This window comes from Rousettus aegyptiacus, unplaced genomic scaffold (genome assembly GCF_014176215.1).
Source record: "Rousettus aegyptiacus isolate mRouAeg1 unplaced genomic scaffold, mRouAeg1.p scaffold_m13_p_7, whole genome shotgun sequence".
NCBI lineage: Eukaryota > Metazoa > Chordata > Mammalia > Chiroptera > Pteropodidae > Rousettus > Rousettus aegyptiacus.
The window spans coordinates 35,085,432-35,110,330 of NW_023416310.1; the positions used below are offsets into that span (position 1 = coordinate 35,085,432).

A 24,899-nucleotide genomic window follows, 5' to 3' on the forward strand; every position below is an offset into this window, starting at 1 on the left:
CTTCAATAGAGGGTACAGTGAGGAAGGAGGAAGGGGACTCTTGTAGCCTGAAGATAGAACTCAAGGGACACAGGGTATCCCCTCTCAGAAATTAACATCATAAAAGGCACAACCAGTAAGTATGGGGTGGCCTGCAGCACAGAAGAAAATGGAGATCTCCTTGGTTGGCATTTCAGCTTGCCTAAGGGGCCCTGCTTTGTTCAGAAGGGAGATGACCTGACCTTAAAATCCGGGTCTCTAGAAGCGAGAGATGAAGGTATTTTATTTTTCCCTTAAGGCTTTGATGTTTTTCAAATAAAAAATGTAAAAGATCCAGTCCCTCCCCCACCCCAAGCTTTTAACAAAGTAGTGGATTTTTAGAAAAGACAAAGGCCTGAGGGTGGATGGTCACTAAAGAGCAGTGCCCTGAAGCCCCTCTTTCCCCCTTTTCAGAGCATTAGGGTTTTCCTTCCCCAACATCACCCCCACTCCTACTTTTTCTCAACCGATCTCTTATTATATTCTCAAAAGTACAAACGGATGGTTACTCTCAGATACTGCTACCCGTCTTTCCTGAATCTCAATCCCTCCAAATACTAAGCTTTTCTCATTTCAGTCTGGCAGCTGTTTCCCTTGTCTGGTGACCAAGCTGGTGTGTGGAGGAGGGGGCTTCTTTGGCCACGTGGTGGCGCGCGCGAGCCTCTCAAAGCCCGGCGGGCCACGGCTACTCATTTCTCCCCGTTTCCGCCTCATCCGCGCCGGGGCTCTGAAAGAGCCGCGCCCCCGGTCTTCCCCGGCGGGATAGCGGGGAGCGCGATTCCGGAGCCCGGGAGGCGGTCGAGCCGCAGCTGCATTCGGCCGGCGTGGGAGGTGCGGCCGGCTGCTGGCAGCCCGGGCTCCAGGCTCCTCCTCCTGTGGGTCCAGCCATCACTCCCACCCCCCTTAGGTCGGCTCTGGCAATCCGAGGCTCCCGCGAACAGCCTAGTTGCGGCGGCGGACGCAGCGGAGGCGGCAGGAAGATCGCAGGCAGCCGGCCGGCCGGCCGCGCGGAGCCCTGGGGCAGCAGCGGCAGCGGCGGCGCTAGCGCAGCCCCCCGAGGTGCCGCGGAGTCCGGCGTGCCCTTGCACGGCTCGGAGAGGACGGAAACCGCGGGCTGCAGCTGGGCAAGGGCGTGGAAAGTGTGCGCGTGTGCGCGCGAGAGAGTGTGGGGGCGACAGTCTCGAATTAGGGCAGAGGAGCGGGCAGGGGAACCCAGTACGGCCCCCTCGGCGCCCCCGCCGGTCCCCTAGGTTCTCCCGCAGCGGCGCCAGCTCCCCAGCGCCCCTCACCATGGACTTGTGTGGAGTTGGGACGCGCCTCAGCAGCAGCGCGCGGGTGGTTGCCCGGCCCTGGGGCTGCGCGGGCGCGCGCGAAGGGATGGCGAGGTAGGATGGCCGCCCGGCGCGACCCTTGTCACCCCAACCCAGCGGCCCCTGGGCGGTGCCGCTGACTCGCCGGAGCGCACAAGGGTGTGGGGGGAGGCGGCCCCGCCGCGCCCGCGCCTTTGGGTGTCGCTTTGCCTCTTCCACCCACTTGCACCTGCCACCGCGCGGATATCATGTCGAAGGCGGCCGGAAGCTCAGCGGCGGCGGCGGAAAGTTGTCCCCCAGCCTCTGCTGGCCCATCCGCGGCCGCTGCGGTGGAGGACCTGTCCAAAGTATCAGACGAGGAGCTGCTGCAGTGGAGCAAGGAGGAGTTGATCCGCAGCCTGCGGCGCGCCGAAGCCGAGAAGGTGAGCGCAATGCTGGACCACAGCAACCTCATCCGTGAGGTCAACCGCCGCCTGCAGCTGCACCTCGGCGAGATCCGCGGGCTCAAGGTGAGCGCGGGGCCGCGCGGCGAGGCTCGTCTTTGCGAGGCGGGGAGCGGGGTGCCCTGGGTGGGTGGGGCTAGATTAACTTTCCCTCCCTCCGTTAACAGGTGATCTATCCCCATTCTCTTGGTCAGTTCCCCCTGCTCCCCATCTTGGAAACTTTTCCAAACTTTAGATGCGTTTGATTTCCTCCTCTTCCCCAAGTGAGGCGCGCCAGCTTCGAGCTCCCTCTCGGGGTTCTCTGTGGCCAGAGGAGCGGGACCCTATGATGCTGAAAGGCTGGGAGGAGTGATGGGCATGCGGAACCTTTAATTTCCTAGGGAGCCTGGAAAATCAGTGCTTTAGGGAGCCCGGTTACAGCCTGGCAGGGGAAATGGCGAGCGAGAGAACCAAGGCCGGGGCATCTTCGCCCTTGGAGATCAGGGATACCACACAGCTGCTCTGGGTCCAAGACTTCTCCGGAGGGCAGAGGGTGAAGACAGGGTCCAGATGACGGGGAGAGAGTGGCGGGCGCCCAGGGAGAAGCAGCAGGCGCCACCCACAGAGATGGCCCTTATCACCCGGTGCAGAAGAGCTTAAGCTCTACCTTCACGTTTTCTAGCTTCTCCAGTGCTTTCTTTCTCCTGGAATTCAAATGGCGTCATCTGGGGTTGTCCCCAATGTCCATTCACCCCCAGTTTGATTTTAATGTCATCTAGCAGGAGGGGGAGCACAGGGGCTCAGTATGAGAGGCGTAGATTTTTGAAAGGTACCCAAGTGTCAGCCATTGATGCCTGCTTTTTGAGCCAGTCCCTCCCTCTTTGCTATCAGGAAAAAGAAAAGAGGAAAATTAAATACAACAAAAACCTAAACCCCTCACCAACTTTATTTTCTCCGTGAAGAGCTCTGAGTGTGCCAGCAGTGTGCGTGCTCGGTCGGCTGGCTGCGGCAGACCGGTGGCCGGGAACCGCCCTGCCGGCGTGCACCTCAAAACTTCCTCTCCACATTGCTTGCGCTGGTGCCTCCTGGTATTCCTTCCTCTCATTGTTCTGCTTTTGTTTATAGGAAGCCAGACACAAACGAAATCACTGCAGGGACCTTAGGGAGCAAATTCCCGCAGGCACATGCTGTTCTTGTCCCCTTTCCATTCCCATCCACTTCTCAGGCAGTCGACACTTTCTTAATTGCCTCAGCGCTCCGGCTCTGGGATTCTGGGGCAAAGAGGAGTGGGAGGAGCAGAAAGCCAGATGCTCACTTGGGTGCTGGGTCCAGTCCACGTGGAGATGGCCCTCCCCTGAGGCCTGGACTGTCTGTCATATAGTCCCTAGAGTGGGTGCAATCAGGAAGATCCCACAGTCAGAAAAATCACAAAGCTTTTTCTTTCCTTTGGTTTAATTCATTACTAATGGAGTATTTTTTAAGTAGCAGACTCTTAGGGGATTAGAGGCAGGCTAGTGTAAGTGGGAAGATCATCTCAGAGGTGGATTTATACCTAGAATCCTTATTTGCCAGGAGGGCGAATTTGGGTAATTAATATCTCACAGCCTCATTTTACTCATCAGTAAAATGCAAATGATAATTACTACCTCCTAGAGGGTTGTGACAATAAGTCATGATAATGTAGGGGAAGGTTTAACACTGAACTTGACTACAAAATATGGTATTTATTCTTACCAGGAGAGGACATGTAAATATGTAGCTGTGTGTCTCCAGGATCTGGGTTTCTTAGGCAAAGTTAGAAAAAAGTATAGTTAGAGAAATGACTATTAGGTCAGTTAAGGGTGGTTACATCCCAAGCAGGTGAGTCTCCTAGTGGTCTAGGTTTATGACCTGGCATTAAAAAGATTTTCCAGTCCACTTCTTTATCAAGTTCCTTCCCATTATCCCCCAGCAGCTGCAATGTGGTATCTCCAAGACCTCTAATCGACTTCTCGAGGGGCTGTGGTAAAGCCCTGCTAAGAAGCCACTGTTCTCCCTTCTCTTCATCATGTTAACTCAGAACTTCTCTGGACACCATAGTAATCTAAGAACATTGTTGACTGAATAATTCTGGAAGGAAATCAGAGGGCTTCTGATGGTTTGGAATTCTTAGTTGAGGACTGTAAATTTAAGGTATGAAGGCCATAGTACTTTTTCTTTTCTATGTCCCTTTCTGTGAACTGCCTTTGAAATTTCATCTAAGTTTCTCAAGGTACTAGGTGGTACTATAGCTGTAGACATGGGGAAATGGGAGCATTAATTCTTTTCCTTTGAGGGGCTCATGACTCTGTCTGACCACTGGCTGACTTGTTTGTGTTTAAACATTTAGGAGGTAGTGCGGTGTGTGGGGGTGTGGAAAGACAAAGGATTTGGAGTCTGACAATTTGGGTAGCTTGGGCAAACCGTTAACTTCTTTGAGTCTCTGTTTTTTCGTCTGCTAACTGGGGTTATTAATTCCACGTGAGGTTTGATGAGGATTAAATAATACATAGATGAAGAAATGCCAATGAGGTTAAATAGCTGTCTCAAGGTCATACAGATATAAAATGTTCCAAATAGGCTCACTTTCCTTTTGGCTAGTTGACATTCTCTGGTTAGAATGTGTGGTCCTGAAAGAGATGGAGGAAGGAGATCAGGATTCTGATGTTGTGAGGAACTGGATTCCTGAGAACCATGCTTGTGTACTGCTGAGCATATACCAACCCTTAGGCTGCCCCGACCTGACATTTCTGGGAGAAGGCATTGGGTTTCCGGGAACTGGATCTCTATAGATTTGTTATCTGCAGCAGATTAATGATCCTGCTTGCTCCCCAACACACCAATTCCCTGCCCTGCAATGATGAAAAATAACAAAATAAAACAATCCTTTAATCACAGATACAATACTTGAGAGTCCTATGAATGAAATTTTGGGCGATATGCTATGAAGTGGGTTTAATCCTTTAAAAGTCCACTTTAGACAGAGGACTAACATCTGGTGGCCTGTGGCAATGTTAAAAGGACACTTAGCGTTTTGAAAAAGAAAGCACAAGTCTTAATGTGGCAGATTCGAAGAAGCTGGCTCACAAGGTTATTATTAAGCTGGTTGCTTAGCTGTTTGTCAGAAGGCAAAGGGAATAGCTTAAAAATTGGAGAGTAAATAATATTCCCAAACAAATTAATAATAGGAGGAAGGAACTATGATAAAGAAAAATGAATGGACTAATAGCCAACCCTTTTTGCTCCAACTAGAATTTTGAGAAGTATATGTTTCACTCCATTTTGAAAGTGCCTTGACTCCTTGAGGCCTACGGTAGCACAAGACCTGTTTACTTCTCAGTTCTGGAGAAATCAGGAATAGTAGGAAGAACATGACTTGAACTTTCTATGAAATGCCAAAATTAAACTAAATGTGGAATAATTTTTGAAGCTCAGAAAGATTAATTTTGTTTAGTATTATTTTCTCAGAATATCCACAGCTTCCGATTTCCCCTAAGGCGTCAGTGTTAAGGGATAATTTATTCTCCTATTTCTCTAGACACAAACATAGCAGGGGCTTGCTGAAAACAGTAATAAGAAATCTTTTCTCAGTGGCTAGAGCTGTATCCTGTTTTGACCACAGGCCTAGCTAGGGCTTTAAAGGGTTTGTCAGTCCACAAACACATATTAAGCATTCACTCTATGCAAGGTACCATGCCAGATGTGCCAAATGGATAAAGAGAGATGTTGGGGTAGACTCTGCCCTCCAGAAGCTAAGATATCTACATTAGGAAAGAAATAAAAATGATGCCCAATGAGTGCTCTAGCTAGTATGTCTTACAGGCTTCAAGCAGTGAGTGGCAAAGTTCATTCATTCATTCCTGCCTGGTACTGCTGTATGTCAGGTGCCATTCTAGAGCTGGATAGAGTCATCTCAGAGGAATCTCTCTTCTTATAAGTTAGTGTAGTGAAGAAGAGAGTATTTTCTAGGTGAAAAGCTAGACAAAATCAGGGTTTAAAATTTGCTGACACAGAAGGAGTGAAAGGCGGAAAGGCCAGAGAAAGCCAGCCTTTCAGGCCTGGCCAAAGGGTTTATTTATTTTCCCTGGAACAGCAGAGGTGATGGGAGTTGATATGCACATGAGACATTCACGTAAGTAGTGTTTTTAGAAATCAGTCTGGCCAAAGAGAGCTTGGATTGGAGTGGCGAGGGAATGGGGCAGGCCAAGGGGCAGGGGCAGACCAAAGAAGAGAAGCCAGGTAAGAAGCTTTTAGAAATGCCAGGCCTGAGGGCAGAAAGTGGCAATGAAAAGCAAAAGGAATAGATAGGCATTCGAGACAAGGAAACAGTTGCTGGTAATGTCGAGAGTTAGAATTTGAGTTGAACACCGTGCTGCACAGACCCTCCTCTTCCTCGGGCCTGAACGTCACTCCCACTTAGGTTTCATAACTGTCAGGAAGTGCAGGGCTTAGTTGGCAGATGGTTTCTAGTTTATTTTCTGGTCAGTAGCAGGAGAAGTGTTGGAATCAATCTGAGTTTAAGAGAATTAAGTTTGCTCTCTGAGAACCTCTAATTCTGGATTAGATGATGGAGTCCACAAAACCAGAGGTTTTCAGGCTTTGTAGAGCAGGGAAGATCTTAGGTGGCCATCCCCACTTCACCCCCACCAAACCACGGTGCTTCAAGAAACAGTTACCCCTTTTAGTATATGTGTGAATGGAGAATAAACGGGGACTTTACAGTTGATTTTAAAACTCCTTGGTTTCAGGTATCTACAGTGAGGATGCAGTGTTCTGGATACACAGAGGTGAACAGAAAAGACAGTGGAGGGAGGTCTCCATTCTCATGGTTCTAGTCTGGTGAAGATGAAGATATGAGTAATAGCCAAACTCAGCCATATGTCACTCAACCATATGTGATTACAGCTTGTAATAAGTGCAACACAGAGGAAGGCTTAAGGGGTAAGGTAGAGCACCGACAGAGACTTTCTGTAGACTGGGGGTCATGGTCAGAGATGGCTTCTATGGGGGAAGTAACATAAATTGAGACCTGAAGGTTATGTAGAGGCATTGAGGGAAAGCATTCCAAGTAAAAGAGGGGAAAGGCTTGTCCCTTAGGGCCCTGAGACAAGGCCAGTGTTGATGGGGCTCCATATGTGATGTGGAAGGGGATGTTCTTACCCTCTCCTCTGTTACCGTGTATCCAAGCCGCCATCGTCTTCCTCTACCTGGACTAGCCCAGGAGCATGCTAGCTGGTCTCTAGGCTCCCACTTCACTCTCTTCTATCCGTTATCCCACTCTCCCCACCTCCCCAGCCAGGTTATTTTTTCACACAGAATTATGGTGATTCTTTACAAAGCGAATCATATCACTCTTCTATCCTCGGCCTGCCAGCAATCCAAGTCCTTCCCATGGCTGACAAGGCCCTGCTTACCTGGCCCCTCACACCTCTCAGGCCTCCTTTCCCAGCTCTGCCTCCTCGCTTCCAGCCCCCTGGCCTCCCTGCAACTTGATCCACATTTGCCTCAGAGCTTGTATACTTACCCTTCTCTCTGCCTGGGATCATCTTCCCTTAACTGTTTGTTCCTTAATATCACCCGGGTCTTTGTTCAAATGTTTTCCTCTTCCCAGCAAAAGTGTCTTCTCTTAAAAAATAGTATTCATTAAAATCGCTTTAGTTTTCTTTCAGCACCTTTCACAACACGACATCATGTTCCATACTTTCTTTTTGCCAGTCTTTCCTACCAGAATAAAAGCCGTAGGATGTCAGGGTCTTTGCTGTGTCCAATGATGCATCCCTAGCATCTAGATTGGTACCCGACACATAATAGAGGCTTACTAAATATTTGCGGATGAACCAGTGACTCATCATTTATGCTAGGGAAGTAGGCTGGGCCAGAGGGGTGGGGGCTTTGTGAGGCTTAAAAAATTTCGCACCTTATCCTAAGGGCAGTGAGAAACTATTAAGATTTTTAAGCATGAGAATGAGGAGATGAGATAAATTCAAGAGGTAGAGTCAGAAGACTTGTTTGGCTCGAAAATGGAAGGAGTAACTACAGGTTCTTATAAAGAGCAGCGGGAGGGGTGGAGGTGGCAATTGCTGGGAGGTGCAATTCAGAGAGTGGAGTTTGAATATCACCCAAGCTCAGCATTGCTCATGTTGTCTGTGAGAAGCCTGGGAGATGTGTGGGGGGTGTGGTAAGTGGGGGTTGGATGTGCAGGACCGAAATGCCAGGAGAGGGCAGTTGTGCTGTTCCCTCATGGGGTATTGGGGCTGCTCATCCTATGTCATGAACCCAAAACCTAGGCATTGTTCGTTTGTGCTAATGCAAGGTCTGTTGGTTCAGAACATTTAAGCATTTCACAAGTCACAAGCAGCCATCTTTCTTCCTCGAATGTAGGACAGGGGAGCCTGTTTTTTAATGATTTCCTGTTAATTAACAGGCTGCTCCCTAAATACTGACTGGACGACCTTGGACAAGAGAAGTTTTGTGAAGTCCTGTTTTCTGTAATAGTCATTATCCTCTAAGTGCTTTGGTGAACATTAGTTGAAATAATACATGTAAAGCGTTAGGTAGGGAGCATAACCAATACCTATTATTTGTATTTTTATGGAAAGCTACCAACCTGAAGCTTCCCCTCACCTCCTTCCCTACCATTACAGAGAATTCACCAATTCTAGGCTCTCTCACTGAGGGGAAGTCTAAGCTTGATGCACCCTCATGTGTTGTGTACTCTCTTGATTGGCTGTATCTCTCTTTCAGGATATCAACCAGAAACTCCAGGAGGACAACCAGGAACTGAGGGACCTCTGCTGTTTCCTGGACGACGACCGGCAGAAAGGCAAGAGGGTGTCCCGGGAGTGGCAGAGACTGGGCCGCTTCACGGCTGGGGTAATGCACAAGGAAGTGGCCTTATACCTGCAGAAGCTGAAGGAGCTGGAGGTGAAGCAGGAGGAGGTGGTGAAGGAGAACATGGAGCTCAAAGAGCTCTGCGTGCTGCTGGACGAGGAGAAAGGTGCCGGCTGCGCGGGCAGCCGCTGCTCCATTGACAGCCAGGCCAGCCTGTGTCAGCTCACCGCCTCCACGGCGCCGTACGTGCGGGATGTGGGCGACGGCAGCAGCACCTCCAGCACGGGCAGCACCGACAGCCCCGACCACCACAAGCACCATGCGAGCAGTGTTAGCCCCGAGCACTTGCAGAAGCCCCGGGCGGAGGGCAGCCCCGAGCACGCCAAGCACAGGAGCACCAGCCCAGAGCATCTACAGAAACCCAGGGCCTCCGGCACCCCAGATCACCCCAAAGCACTCAAAGGACCCAGCCCTGAGCACCACAAACCCTTGTGCAAGGGCAGCCCTGAACAGCAAAGGCACCCACACCCAGGGAGCAGCCCCGAAACACTGCCCAAGCACGTGCTGAGCGGGAGCCCGGAACACTTCCAGAAGCACAGGCCTGGGGGCAGCCCTGAGCACGCCAGGCACAGCGGAGGGAGCCCCGAGCATCTTCAGAAACATGCCCTCAGTGGGAGCCTGGAGCATCTACCCAGAGCAAGGGGCACTAGCCCAGAGCACCTCAAACAGCATTTTGGAGGGAGCCCTGATCACAAACACGTGGGCGGAGGAGGCGGAGGCAGCGGCGGTGGCAGCAGGGAGGGTACCCTCCGAAGGCAGGCGCAAGAGGAAGTGTCACCCCATCACCGGAATGTCTACAGTGGCATGAACGGTGGGTCAGTACGTGCTGGGGAACTGCCTTGGCTGGGGCAACTCAGTAGAGAGTTCTCAGTGGCGAAGGGAGTTCCAGACATATTAGAAAGTGCAGGCTCTCTGGCTAGGGGATGGGTTGAGGGAGGAGCAAACGTTTGCGCCCAAATCCTGACGCGTGTTTCTTCCCCTCGATCTGTTTTAGTTTATGTGGTTATTGGCAAATAAGCTTGAAGAAGATAAGGCTCAGGGATGAGGGATGAGGGATTAGGAGAGAGGGAGGAACAATAATTCCATGAGACCCAGTGGTCAGGGTTAGATTTGTGGGTATTGTAGATAAAAACTGAACCAGTCTAAGATTTCTACCGTTTTGAACTTGAGTATTCTCCTTGTGTGTGCATGTTCCTACTGGGGCTCACGTGTGGAACAGGCGACCAAAAGGTTTTGGAATCCAGTTAATAGTTTATGTTCAGGAAGAAATAAATAGTTATTATGAAAACAATAAGATTGTTAAACAAGAGACATGGTGTCTCTAAACGAGTTTGATGCTGGATTGTCTGAAATGCCTATAAATATGCTTTACTTGACCTTGAAGATTTTTTTTTTTTCATGATGTTGGAGGCCTTAGTATGAATCTGTGACTGTACTTTGGATCTAAAATGCATTGAATGATTCCCTTCTCTACTCACTCAAAACCCACCCAACCCTCCCACCAAACTTCATGAAACATTCTGAAATGCATGCTCTTTTACATTAAAGGAAGCATCTTATCTGGTTGCTTGAATGTTCCTCTTTAAAATATACAGATGTGTTTGGACACTTTTTTGATTTCTAAAGTATAATAACATCTGCAGGATTTGCTAAGGTGGCTCTAAACCTGAGCTTTCCAACCTTTTGGAAGAGATTTAATTACCTGCATCTTGGTTCTGAAACTACTTTAAATTCCAGATTTAAAAAAATCATTTATTTAAAAAAGCTAACACAAAACCCCTCACAGTCCCTTTTTGTTACCTATGGTTGAATTGGGACTATAACGATTGGTTTTATAAATTGTGGGTTTTTTTTTTTTCATTCAAAATATCTGAGGTTTTTGCTTTATTTCAAAGCTGTTCCAGAGTATATATTTGTGGAGTCAGCTCTGAGCAGTGGTGGCTTCCAATTTTAGCAGTGGCACAACAGGGTAAATTTTCAATATTGTGCTTGGGGATTTACCTGTTGGATTCCATTTCATCCTAATCCTTCTCGTATAGTGCTGAAAATTGACTCATGAAGCTTGGCTTCTAATACATCCAATGTTCTTTTAAGTGCAAATGGAACTAGAAAGAGTGGGAAAGATAGGAAGCTGCCGCTTTCTTGGCTGTTTGTGTTGGGAGGTGAATGCTGGGAGAGGCCAATTCACTCTTTCATTGAGGCCTGCTGCCTGGTGCTTTTACTGGTTCATTGCACCTTCTCTCAGTCTTCCCAGGAGAGGCAGAGGTGCTACCCTGATTGCTGTGGGCAGCCTTGGCTGCTCAGTTCTCACAGGAGATAAAAGTCATTTAAAAAGATATTTTGGTTGTGTTTCTCTCAAGCTTCACTGCCCTGAAGCTTGTCTTCAGGAGATAATGGGTTAACAGGAAGGAAAAGATAATGACTTCTTTTTTTGATTACTTTTTAATGAGCATGAGAATTATATGTGCACTGTTTTAAGGAAACTTTGTATCTTGAACAAAGAAAAAAAAAACAGGGCCAGGTAGTTTGTTTACAAAATAATTCTCTTCATAAAAGATCTTTTTAAAATAAAGAGCTCATTTAATTTAATCAGTGCAGGATTTAACTTACAAGAGAAGATTTTAGGTGCAACATTTAAGTAATGCCTGGCATAAAGTAAGGTAGGTCTCTAGATAAAGATGATATGACATTTCTCGGATCTAGACCAACCAGTGGGTAAAGCAGATGTTTTTTAAAATTTTACAACTTTATTAAAAAGTTTGATGTTGTGAGATGTGTTATTTAGAATACCACTATATTTAATGCTTATGTTTACTCTTCTCATTCTTGAGTGACAAATATTGACCGTTGATCCTCACCAAAACACATTTGTAGTACATTTGCACTGCGTTTTTATTTCAGTAATTAATGGGAAAATGAAGTGCCACAATGAAATGTTTATGAATCATCAGCCGATAAACTTGGGCACTGGTAGCTTGTATTTATCCTGCCATTACAAATTAATTTTTGATATGAGTGGTAAGACACAATCTTTTATGTTTATAAATCCTCATGCTGAGTCCTTGGCTTGTAAATGGAGAGGAACCAGTAGCAAGGTTAATCTCAAATTGCAGATTTGCTGAGTCATTTACAGAGTCATTCTGCTTGGAGTTGGTGTGAGATATGAGTGTTTTGGAGGAGTACTTGCATGTATGAACAAAGAGCAGATGAGAGCAAGTGGGAAGTGTGTCTGCATTATGGTAAAATGAAACAGAGATGGTGGGATATTGTCCTACTTATACGGATATCCAGATAAGAAGACACACATGTACACACTGAAGAAACATCAGTGAAAACAATTGCTGTTTCAGTTGACTGTGTCTCCAGCATCTTTAAATCTTCTTGTGCTTTCAGTTACAAACTCAGTGGAGAAAATAGTTGATGAACTTGACCTCCATGAGTTTTCCTTTGGTTTGAACAGTTGGCTTAATTTTCAATTGGATGCAAAGATGAATTTTAGGTATTTTTCATCTCTTAAAAATATCTAAGGCTGTATAGCCATTTTAAGATTAGTAGTTGATTAAAAAACAACAAAAACAAAGACAAAACAAACAAAAAACCTCTAAATTGAACAAGATGCTTGTGAATGCATTTACTCTCTAGAAGTTATTATTCAACTATTTTCACTTTGTAGAGAGTTCCATCTGCAGAGAGGAAGTTGATCCAACACTTATCACATCTAGACATTAAGGCATTTGTATGTTCGTTCAAGTTACTTGCTGTATTCCAGATTTGTAAATTAAGTAATTGAATAGCCCCTTTTAGCTATAAATGTACAAAAATGATAGCTTCCTTGAGAATGGGAGATTCATTTACCTGATTCCATTGAAATCCGAGGTTGGACTGCATTTTTTTTAGGAGAAAATGAGACCAAGGGGTTTTTGCTTCCAGATATCAGCTGGCAGCTCTTTGCTTTTTAACAGATACTTTTTAGCCCAGGTCATGGATGTCATTCTTCTAGAAATAATAGCTCTATTTTATTGTTAACCTTCCAGACAAAGATGAGTCTGATCGTCAGGCCCTTATGCATAGTCCACCCATGGGACATTATAAATCTGTTGAAAAAATAATTAAAATAGTTTTATTTTAATCCTAGAAGGGCATATTTCTGGTTATCAGCATCTGAGAAGAAATAAATAGAAGAAACATTACTCCTCATTTTGTTATCATCTTTCTTCTAGAAACATTGCTTAATTATACTTCATTTGACATTTTAGAGCATGTTCCAGTGAACAATAGCTTCATGCCCTCCTTTAACATCACCCTAGCCAATGAGAATACACATGAGGAAATTATTCACTTGTGTTAGACAAGGTCCATTTAGAATTACATTTGGCCTTGCCAAATGGAGTGTCAGGGTTGTAAGTCTTCCTCCTGAAAGCTTCTTACTGCTTCCTCCTGAAAGCTGCTGCTTCTTTTGTGAGAGAATCTCTGGATATACAAAGAGCGGGCTGTTTCTCCCACCAACTTTTTCTCTAGATCAGGATTTCTCAGCAGCAGCACTATTTAAATTTGGGACCACATAATTCTTTGTTGTGAGGGGGTTGTCTTGTGTGTTTTAGGAGGTTTAGTATCATCTTGGGCTTTACCCATGAGCCACACCCAGTTGTAACTGATGGAAAATGTCTCTAGATCCTGCCAAATATTCCCAGGGTGCAGGTTAAAATCCCTGTGGTAGTTTTGAAAAAGTACCTGGGCCCCATGCTCAGATGCCAATTGGATTGGTCTGGCACTGGGCCTAAGCGCGTTGCAAAAAGAACTCAGGTGATTCTAATGAGCAGACCCCGTGGAAACCTATTGCCCTAGGGTGAGTGGTTGATATATAAGATGGGTTGGAGTGAGGGAAGCTCTCAAACACCCAAGCTTCTTGAGAAGAAGAAAGTGAGCTTTTTCTTTTGCTGCGTTCCAGGACTGAGAAGGACTGATGCCAGCCGGTGCTGTAAGATTTTAATGCAGTAATTTGGTAGCCTTATATTCACTTTGATAGTACCTAAATGTAAGATGTTTTGAAAAATAATTAATGTACAATGCTTGTGTGTGCAAATTGCATTTATCATAAAAATACATTTTTATTTGACTTTAAAAGACTTACTATTGAGAATATTTTGCAATTTCGTAAACTATATCTGAGAGACAAACTATTATTGGAAAACCTAGAAGTCTTAGAAGGTATTTTCTAGTAGAATATAAGGTTTTCAACTCCACTGGCAGCAATAGCAAAACTATAAACATTCTTTATTCTAGGGGATCCTTTTCATCTTCCTCCATAGAGATTTTTCAATGTGTATAACCTATATGTTTTATGTATGTACATATATATTTTAATAACTTTAATATTGCACTTGAATAATGCCAAACATTAAGTTGACTGACTCTGTTAAACGTTCGGATGTTTCCAGTCACATGAGCTAGTTGCTGTTGCTGCTATGAAGTCCATTAAGACTTCTTTACAGCTGATTGTGGTTGTGTCATTTAGTCTCTTTGAAATCAAATGTTTGTATTTTTGAATTCATTGCAGCTTTCCAGAAGATATAATAGAAAGAATATGATTATGAATTAGTGATGCACTTATCTTTTTAACTGAAATAATTTAGAATGAAGCATGGGGAAGTGAAAGTTATGGAGAGTATTTCATTTCATCATATAATTTCACAAGTGTCAAACGAGTACAAATACAGTGATTTGCTATAAGGCTGGTTATACATTTACTCACAGTAATGATAGATTATTCTGGATGCATTGGTGTAGGGATTCAGTGAAGTTCCATTGATCAGAAATAAGGTGGTGAAGCCAAACGTTGCCCAAGTTTTTTATTTTTAAATAAGATTTTACTTATGTAGCACTATTGGGCTAGTGTATGCTTGATAAAATTTTCCAGACTGAAATTTATGACTTGAGGCTCTAAAACATCTGATTTTAGTTACTCCTAATGCTTAGAGACCCCTGGGACTCTAATGCTAGCTAGAACTGTGAGTCTCTACATTAAATGGCCCCAGGTGACTATTATTTTAATATCTACTTTTAGAATAATAGATTTTCAGTCGCTTCAACTAACATGTCAGTATTCCTTGCTGCCCTCAGCTGACTCCACTTTAACTCATTTTCTCATTGGTTCTAAATTCTTTTCTGCTGTTGCTAATGGCTGGTTATTCTTTGGGAAAGTGAAAAACCACACTGAATAGAACTGTGTTTAAAATAAGAGTAAATGGTCCGTGTATGAATAAAGTGGATGAACTTCGATACGTGGTTCCTGTGCCATGTGTCTAAGTATTTTGGCTTGTTAAAGTTTATTTTTATTTTTTGGTCTTAAGAGAATTGAGGCATTTCTATAAGAATTCAAAAGTACTTGCTTTTGGGTACTTGTCATAACCAATTTGCCCATAATACTTTAATACATAATATTTAGCACTATGTACATGTGAAAAAATTGTTTTGAATTTGATTCTGGGAAATATTAAGAATAGTTTCAAGCAAGCTTGAAATGGGCTGATTTTTAAGAATTGTAGGAAATTTCAAATTCAGTATCAAGAATAGACTATGGTACACTTGAGAAGACAGATATGAAACCTCAGCTCTAATGTGCAAGAGTGAGGTTCAAGTTGCTGTTGCTCCTGACAGAAATTGCCTGTTTTCGAGGGTGCCATTCAAGAGTTTCCAATAGGAGTGGCTGCTCTTCCTGAGATAGGATCTTTAAGCCGCAGAGAGGCAGAGATGTTTAGAAAGCGAAAATTGCAGAGGAACGGCAGGTTGCATTAGTGTCCTTATAAGGGCAATACTGGTTTGTCCTCCCCATAATAATCAATTCACACATGATTGAATCATTTTCAGTTTTCACGTAACAAAGACTTAGGTATTACAGAGCTTCTGTACTTTAATCTTTATGGAAAGAGTGTGCAACTAGTCTGGGTACCTGGTCTTGGCCATGGATTGAAACTAGACACACATTCAATTAGCAGATAAAAACTCAGGAACAATACTTAATAGTTTTTCTTTTTTGTAGCTGCAGTTATTTAGGCCTTCTGTAGGCTTTTCTATGAGTTATATGTTAAGGACAAAGGTTGAGTTTGGTGATTGCTCAGATATTTCAAGTCATGTTCTCCCTTCACACACAGTATTTAGTGTTCTTGTATAAAGATTTAATAGAACATTAAATGCATTAAATTCAAAGATATCGAATCACTTTTTAAATACTCTGTTCACTTTTATTTTCAGTTGTATAAAGGAATGTGAATCTTTACATTTTAAAATCTTGCAAACAAAATATTTATAGCACCATTTGTAGCTGCTGCTGTGGTTGAGGGATAGAATGTTTTGGTTAACTTTTGATGACCAAGAAATCAAAGAAGGTCTCTGATACTTGAGGGAGTTGGCTTTTCTAGTCAGGTGTATTTTATTGTTGCTTTAAACTCAATTTTGTCTTCTAGCCTTGATGATAAAGGAAACTGAAAGGCCGTCTTGTCTTCTAATTTATTGAGGGGTTTTTCTGGATTACAGGGAAAATCCCTGATCTGAGATATGTGTAGCTATAGCTTCCTAAGTGTCCATAATTATTATCTGGTTAAAAGATGTTGGGAAGCATGAATTGCATTTGGGGCATGTGTGTGTTTTCTTATCAGAAGAAAAACAATTAGTGGTGAATATTTACATATATACATGTATACATGCGCGTGTGTGTTTATGTATATACACATATTATATATTTTCAGTTAATTGAGAATGGATTTTAATGCTAAATAACGGAAAGAAGTTAGAACACTTATATATTTAGTTCAGGAAGTCACAGAATCATAGTGACTTTAATCTGTAAAGTACTGTACATTTTATCCAGTTCAATTTTCCCATTTTCTGAATGAGAAAATTGATTTCTAAAGAAGTTTAATGAATTTCCTAAGGCAAATGCCCAGTTAGTAGAGGACTCCCAGGGCATGGAATCAGTTTTATAAGGAAGACATTTAATCTTCTAGACCTTAAAACCACTTGAAGTAAGGGTAATGTTAATAAAGACCCTAAATGGAATAGGGAACCATTATTCCCCCTTTCCTGTTAGAAATTCCAGAGAAGCTGAGGCCTGCAATGATAGCAAGATAAGAGGAACTTCAGTAGACTCTGGCTTAGATAGAAGACCTGGTGACTTAGGAAGTGAGCTCGCATCTATTGCTTGGAAACCTCTGACTGGGCCAGATGGGGTGCACAGTTCACAGCTGATGGACAGCTACTGCACTGCATTCTTAGTGGGAGTGTTCCTGCCACACAGACTCTCCCCACTCCAAGGCCACATTCCTTCTAGATGAACATTCTGTGAAGATGGACTGACCTTGGTCCTGTCCTCACACATCCACTTGTATTCACAGCAAAAATGCTGTGTCGTGGGGAGTGTCAGCTTCTGGACTACAAGAAACAGAAGGGAAAGAGACCCAGGAGCAAAGGGGTGGGCCAGATGGCAACACCAACTGCTCTCAAGGAGTTGTGTTTTTTAATAACTCAGCTTACTGCAAACAAAACTAATTAAGCCCGTTATTCTGATTTATGCTACTGTAGGCAGAAGTAGAGTATACTTAGAGTACACTTTTGATGGCATTTAAAAGGTCAGAATATCTGAGTTGCAGATTTCTGTTCAATGCAGCCTGGTCTGTTGAACCACTCTTGAGAATTCAAATTAACTATGCTCATTAATTCAGCATGTCTTCTGTTTCCCTAGACAGCAAGTGCCAATTCACCATTCACCTAAACAAAATAATAAGATCCTGAAAAGTAAGTCATTAGTCATATCTGCAGATGATGGATTAGACACAAGTAACAGGAAAGTGAGCTGAGTCAACTTAGAGTGAGGAAGAATGAAAATAGTAGATAGGTGGCATGAGGGGGACAATGCCATGAAGATTTTCAAAGGCTCCATGTGACGTGTACATTGTTAACGGGCACCTGTCTTATGCCGATTGGCAGGGCAGGCCCCTTCGTTGTTAAAGGGGTCCACCAGAAGTGCCCTGGCTATGGAACCAGGGAGGGGAACTGGCTGAATTTCGCTGCTTGTTTTACATATGCAGTATTTCAGTAGAGAGCACATTTACAATTATATCAATTAGAGGTCTCAAAATAAATGTTATCCAGGTGGTTTGCCATGAATAGTTGTGCCAGTATAGTGACTTTCATGAGAAATGGTTAGGAATTAAGTTTCTCAAAATTTGTGGAAGAACAGGCTAGGAAATTGCTTATTTTTAGTGTCCTTTTATCACTTAAAATGGGAGACCAATACTTCAGTCCTCCTTACCCTAACACTATGTGCCACTTGGTTTTCACCTTTGCTTTCTTTGGCTTTTTCCTGTTGCAATCTAAAAATTGTCTACTTTGGGGTTTATTGGCCTACCACATAAATCTATCTTTAACGAAAACATTCTTGCTAGAGTCTGTACAGCCAGCTATACAATTGGTATTAATTTAAAAAAGAGCTAGCCTGCTCCTATTAGAGCTAATCATAAAGCATATCTAGTTATTTTTATATTTGTAGGTACCTGTGGGATTTCATACACATATTAAAGTAATATTTAGTTAGCTATCCTTAAATTAGTATATGGCATTAAAACTTCATGGCTATAAAGCAATGGAATAATTTTATAAACCTTGAGCTAAAATCTATTTTAATTGTAAATAGTGATGTATATTTAAAGTGTATCTTAAAATATTTAAAAATAGTTTAAATTTTTCATGGAGTTGAATAGTGTGATGCACTAATGTTTTAATTTTTTAAATTTATTGGGGTAACTGGTTAATAACATCATAAATTTCAGGCGTACACTTTCTAACACAGCATCTCTATTGTCTGTTGTGTGCTCACCACTCAGTCTAGTCACCTTCCATCACCATGTGTTTGATCCTCTTTACCTTTTTTGTCTTTTCTAACCCCTTCTTCTAAGGTAACGACTATTCTGTTTATATCTGAGTTTGTTCGTTTTGTTTGTAGCTTTTTTATATCCAATATGTGATATTCTTCTGTCTGACTTAGCATAATCTAAAGATCTACCCATGTTCTTGCAAATGGCAATGTTTCATTTTTTTTTTATGGCTGAGTAGTATTCCACTGTGTGTACATGTATATGTATGTATATACACATACTACATCTTCTGTACCCAGTCAACTGTCAAAGGACACTTGGGTTGTTTCCATGTCTTGACTATTGTACATAATGCTGCAGTGAACATAAGGGTACATTTGAGAATAAGAGTTTTCAAATTTTGGGATAAGTACCCAGGAATGAGATTGCATATGGTAGCTCTATTCTTAATTTTTTGAGGAACCTCCATATAGCAGGGTGTGAGGATTCTCTTTTCTCCATATCCTCAACATGTATTTCTTGTCTTATTGATAATAGCAATTCTAATGTGCATGAGGTGATATCTCATTGTGGGTTCGATTTGCATTTCTCTTATAGCTAGTGACATTGAACACTTTTCATGTATCTGTTGGCCATTTGTATGTCTGTCTTGGAAAAAATGTCTATTTGGGTCCTTTGTCCATATTTAAATCAGATTGTTGATGTTGTTATTGAATTATATGAGTTCTTTATATATTTTGGATATTAACCCCTAATTAGAGGTATCATTTGCAAATATCTTCTTCCATTCGATTGGCTGCCTTTTTGTTTTGTCAATGGGTTATTTGCTGTGCAGAAGCTTTTTAGTTTGATGTAGTCAATTTATTTTTGCTTTTATTTCCCTTGCCTTTGGGGTCAAGTTTGCATTAACTTCTTAAAAGGCATTATGGCGCACTGCCCAGCTGGAGATTTGGATATAGAACTGGCTTTGCCTCTTTCCTGCTGTGTGACCTTTAGCATACCACCAACTCTGTGGGCAAGATAATGTGTCTTCCAAGGCCCCTCAAGTACAGGGCTTGGAATAGAGATCTTCTAAGTCAGTAGTCCCAGAATTTGTATTTTACAGATACATAAAACCTGAGAATAAACCTGGAATTGCCAACTTTTTATCTCTGTTATGTATGAATAGTGAAATAGTAAAAACAATCTTTATCTACTAACACCATTTCACAAAAGATCATTTAAACATTTAAAAACAGAAAAATATATGTTCGGTAAAGGGCAGTCTTTCTCCACCAAAAACACCCAGCTGACAGTATATTAATATATTTCCATTTAACATTTTTTAGAATAATGATAACCCAGAGTTCAGATTCAAAAATGCAATACAGAATGCATTTCTAGTGTTCAAAACTTATTTTTATTCCAGCCATTGTAGAAAATCTGGTTTTACACAGGACCGTATATTGATAAACAATCAGCAATGTTAACTCAGTTTCACTTTGGCAGAAGCCAGGCAAACTGATGGAAGCCAGGAATCACAGCTCATGTACAGCTACCAGCTTCTTACTCCTTGTCTTAGCAGGACACGGAAAAAGGCGATTTATCAGCTTTGGGGTCTGACCAACTTAGACTGGAGGCTCATCTTGCTTGCCACCCACCCAACTTCCTCCAGAGTTGGTGCAGCTGAGCCTGGTCTCCTGACAGGGAGCAGTGGAGATGTTATCCAAGAGGGATTCTGTGCTTAGGTGGAAAGTTCAGTTTGCATGACTCAACATGAGAACCATTGGGCTGAATCCTCTCTTCACCACTGTGCCTTGTAGGGATGTGTGAGGGTTGCAGCAATTCCAGCAATGTCAGAATGGACTCATCCTCTTTTGAAGTGGCCACAGTGATGAGTCTGGACACCTCATGGGAGACCAAAAAGCTAAAGAGGCTCTAATGGAGGTGACTTGGGATTTGTAGAGTTTTAAAGTCAGTCCAATGTTAGATTTCTTCTGCTTGGGCAGGTCTCAGGGCAGACTGCAAATGGGCTAGCTTTGTGTGAAACATACATTCTGTGTCTAGACTCTTTTTTCCCACATTGTTTAGTGGGATAACTCTGGAAAATCAAGATGGAGGATTTCACTTTTATGCTACTGTAGACTGGTTACATCGTCTCTTTTCCACCTTTGCACTACATAAGAGAGTGTGGCTATCAACTAAAGTTTGGAAGAGAGTAAGCCAATGACAGGGCAGTGCCACCAGCCTCTTCATGTGCTTTCATTATGTCCCATCTAACCAGATTTTGGTGATCTTTTCCTGGAAACTTTGGGCAGAAAATAAGACATTCTCTTCTTTCTTCGGCAGTTCGATCCTATTTATAGCTGGTGTTTGAATTAGTTTGGAGTAATGCTCTTCAATAAAATTGGGAGGGTAACATTAAGTGAAGGGAAGGGCAAAATCTATAGCAATTCCATTGTAAATCATTGCCTTGACTCATCAGGCAGCCATGCGTTCTAAACAATGTCAGGGATAATAGAGATTTATTACAACAAATTAAAAGTTAATCAGAGTGTGTTCTGAGATAAACAGCATAGTAAAACAAACATAAATGTCAGCAAGGGGAAGCATGAGCTGGTAGAAGATTCAAGGGTGTGTGTAAGGGTAGAAAACCAAATTCCGCTTATATTTCACTTTATAAATTTCTACACTGTTCCAGGTACAGATGAGAGATTGAAAATATTACATATATAGATACACACTCATTCAGATGTTTATCATGTATCCTATGTGGGTGCAGCTTGGTGATAGACACTATATGAGACAGAGCAGAAGAGTGAGTTGCAAGCCCTTTGTACTAGGAGTTCGTGGTCTTACATGTCCATGGAAGGAGACAGATAACTGAAGATGTACAATTAAGAACCACATGGACAGAGTGAACCGTTGGTGCCATGGGCATCTGTGGGCCTGGGAGATGGAGTCATGGGATGCGCTGTCAGGGATGGCCCCTCAAAGGAAATGTGTTGTGAGGTCGAATCCTGGGAGTTTGGATGGCCTGGCGAGAGATGATGAGAGATGGCCTAGAAGTGGAAATGAGCAAATGGTGTTAAAGGAATGATGAGGACATGAGAAGGTCTGAGGTCTTTGTTAGGTCATAACTGATAATTTTGGAAAGTGGTTAGAGGCTCGCTTCCATAGGGTGTGAAATGCTATCATGGCAAAATTAGTTTCTCATGGGGAGGAATGTAAACTGTTTTCCATTCTTTAAACCTTGTGATTAAACTAAGTGGAGCGGGAAAGCTAGCTCCTTAGCATTGGGGGGGAGGGTGGCCCAGGAGTGGGGGTAAGGGGGAGGGGAAATCTCTTGCTGGGATTTTATAACTTCAATTTAGTTCTAATAGTTTTTCGTTCCTTTTCTTAAGGCTTTCTGAACTTAGAGATTTCACAGTGATCAGGGATTGAGGGCTTTATGTACCCAAATTTATGCCATCATTTAATCATCTTCTATTATTTTTCTACTAAAGGTTATGCTGAATTACTATTCTTTAGTGGGGAAGTTTTACAATGAGGGTCATTAGTTAAGACAATCCATCTTCTGACTAATATCTTCTGAGTCAATAATGAAGATGTTATAAGGTTTTAGGGAAAATAGTTGCCCAGAAAGTAGATATATACTATTAAGTGAAAATCAATGAACTAATTCTATTAAAACAATAAAAGGGGAAAAGTAATCTTGGAACTTTTTGACTCTAGTTGGTTTAGTGTAGTAAAATCAACCGAATTGAGCCTTTACATTTCATGCATTTTGATGTTTTTCCATTTTAGTTTGACCTTCTTTTAGCCTGTGCTGTTGCATATTAAGTCTCAGATGTTTTTCAAACTGAGCTCCGTTGAATCCTAGTGGGTCTGTGGAGCCTCCTTGGGAGGAGGTGGGGTGTGAAGCGGGGAAGTTTGTAGGTTCTGCCACTCCTTGCACTGCAACCCCTCAGGTACCCTTCAACTGGGCAGGTCTACATTCAACTGATTTGTTCACACTTCTGCTTCAGGTTTTATTTGAACAAAAGTGACTTTAGGGAGGTTGAAAACCTCTGGTCTTACCCAGAGACACCAGAAGAAGCAGACATTTTGGAGATATGAGCTGGATTTCTGGACCAGCAAGTATATGGATGGTCCCAATAACACCGTTTCTTGATTCTTCTTGCCATCGAGCATTTGTGCTTGGTCTCAGCCGTGATGATAGGCATGTTATGAAAACATACAATTAATTTATAGGCATGGAAATTTTATTTTTCAGAGGTAGACATTTAGGTTGGCACATCTTTGAAAACTTTCACCTTGTTTCTCCTACTTAGTTTCCACCATCTGTTCTTGATTTTATGATACCTTTTGGGGCTGGAGAGGAAACAAAATATAAATTCTTTAAAGGAAACTAACCTTTTGCTAACCTCTACCTAATAGCTGTCTAGGGGCTAGCAGTAATTTTTAATGGTGTTTGTAGGAAGTAACAAACTTTTCTAGAGAAATATAACTTAAATGTTTATCTTTGAACCTGCCAACCCATAGCTCTTTCCTGTTTAAACCTTTTCATTACTGTGAAACTATCTAGGCAGAATTTGTTTCAATAGCTTAATTAGGTAAATATGGTTTTTACTGTGACATCAGTGGATTGCCATTCCAAAAGGTTGAGTTCCAGTTTTAGATTTCTCTAATTGACTGAGTTGTCATATACACAACGTTAAGAACAAAATTTTAATTGTATTCTGGATACTAAACTTTTAGCTCATAAAAAAACTAAGCTAAATTGTTAATTTTATTTATAAATAAATAAAAACGTACCCTTACAGAGTCACAAACATGCCTAATCTTTTACCAGTACCAACTTTAACTTATTGAAGGTTTAGTTTCACTGTAGCAGAGTATTTTGAAGCAATGGTATGTGTTACAGCAACACAAGATTCTTTCTTTTTTGAAGTCATGGCGTCTGGAATCCTGGGTTAATGTAAATCAGGAAAAGCCTGGTTTGACAAGAGGAAGTTAAGAATTTATTGGGCACATGGTGAACCACTTGCCATGGGATCAAACAATTGTCTTGAGTGCAGCTTGACTCTGAGAAACCTTCATAGTGATTTTATAGGTTTCAAAATTATGTTTTCAAGCTTCCACATCATTGTCCTCCTTCAAGCTCACCCAGTACGTATGATAGGAGAAAATGAGAGAGAAATGAACATTAGAGTTAGAGGTCTTGGCTTTTAGTCTTAGGATGTTCCCTCCCATTTTCTTATAAAATGTTGACACTTCATAGTCTCCAGAATTCACTCATAAATACTGAAGAAACCAAAATATCTTTTGGTGCTCCATATGAAATCTCAAAATCCCCTATTTATCCAGACAGGAGGCAGTAGGCATTCTCTACCTGTCTCAAGGACTGTTTTGTGCACACAAGCCTGGGGCCTGTAGCTCAGGTGGAAAGGGAAGGAAGGAAGCTCTTGGCTGTGGTGTCACATGTGACCATTCTGAACCCTCTTGCTCTAAGGTCTTCTGAGCAGATCACAGAATGATGGCAGACTTGAATTTGCTGAGTTCTTATTCAAGTCGTCTTTAATATTCAGTCATGATGTGATAATTTATATCATAGCTTCTACAGATGGCTGTGGTACAGTGATTCCACAGAAAGTAAATAGAATGCTAATTTGTCGAATGCAACCTATTTGAAAGTAAACATTCTTATGAAGCCTCGCGTGACTTTTTTCTCTGTTCCTTACAAAGGAAATTTATATGAGCAGACAAACAAAACCGTAGTCACTTACAAGAAGATTAATTTAGGCCTGGGTGACAGTTGGTAAAAATTATGGACATGCAAATAGGAGTTTTTTTTTTTTTTCCTTTAGAACTAAATGTTGACTTGTATACAAAAGTCCCTACTTAAAGGTTTAAATAAGAATGGCCTTTTTTGGTTGGTTAATGTTTTTATTTTTGGCAAAGCTTTTATTCTACAACGTGTTATAATAAACTAGATGTGCTGGTTGTCTCCAGATATAGAAACTTAGGAGAATTTGCCATTTCTATTTTAGAGTCTTAATTTATTAGTTTAAGATCTAAGTGAACCTAGATTAGGTTGTGTTTTTTACGCGTGTATGTGAGGATGTCAAACTACTGTAAAGGAAGATCAGACAAATCTGTTGAGATGGTTATTTATCCATCCACCCATTTATGCATCTATCTTTTATTACTCTATTATATACTAGACTGTGTGCTCACCTTTTGTTCCACAGTAGAGTTCCTGCTCTGCTTTATAGGTTATGTGTCCCAGACATACCATTCGAGCTCATGTTTGTCATTTCCAAACTTACTAGCTCTTGGCTTCTATTGTCACTGCTATGACTTTGAGGTGTTAGGATATGGAGCTTAAA

At 42.3% G+C, this 24,899-nt stretch overlaps 1 protein-coding gene across 8 annotated transcripts in view; it reads left to right on the forward strand.

Annotated features, from left to right (window-relative positions):
• The first annotated feature begins 797 nt into the window (after window positions 1–797).
• Window positions 798–24,899, forward strand: part of CCDC85A (coiled-coil domain containing 85A) — a 168,638-nt gene continuing 144,536 nt past the window's right edge. For 2 of the 8 annotated variants that reach the window (XM_036224224.1, XM_036224228.1), the window contains exons 1-2: window positions 1,545–1,837; window positions 8,513–9,470. In XM_036224224.1, coding sequence (XP_036080117.1) covers window positions 1,577–1,837; window positions 8,513–9,470 — 1,219 coding nt within the window. In that variant the 5' untranslated portion in view covers window positions 1,545–1,576. Of the gene's footprint in view, window positions 1,838–8,512; window positions 9,471–24,899 lie in introns of all 8 variants that reach the window. The other 6 variants (XM_036224227.1, XM_036224225.1, XM_036224226.1 and 3 more) reach the window with 6 other exon arrangements.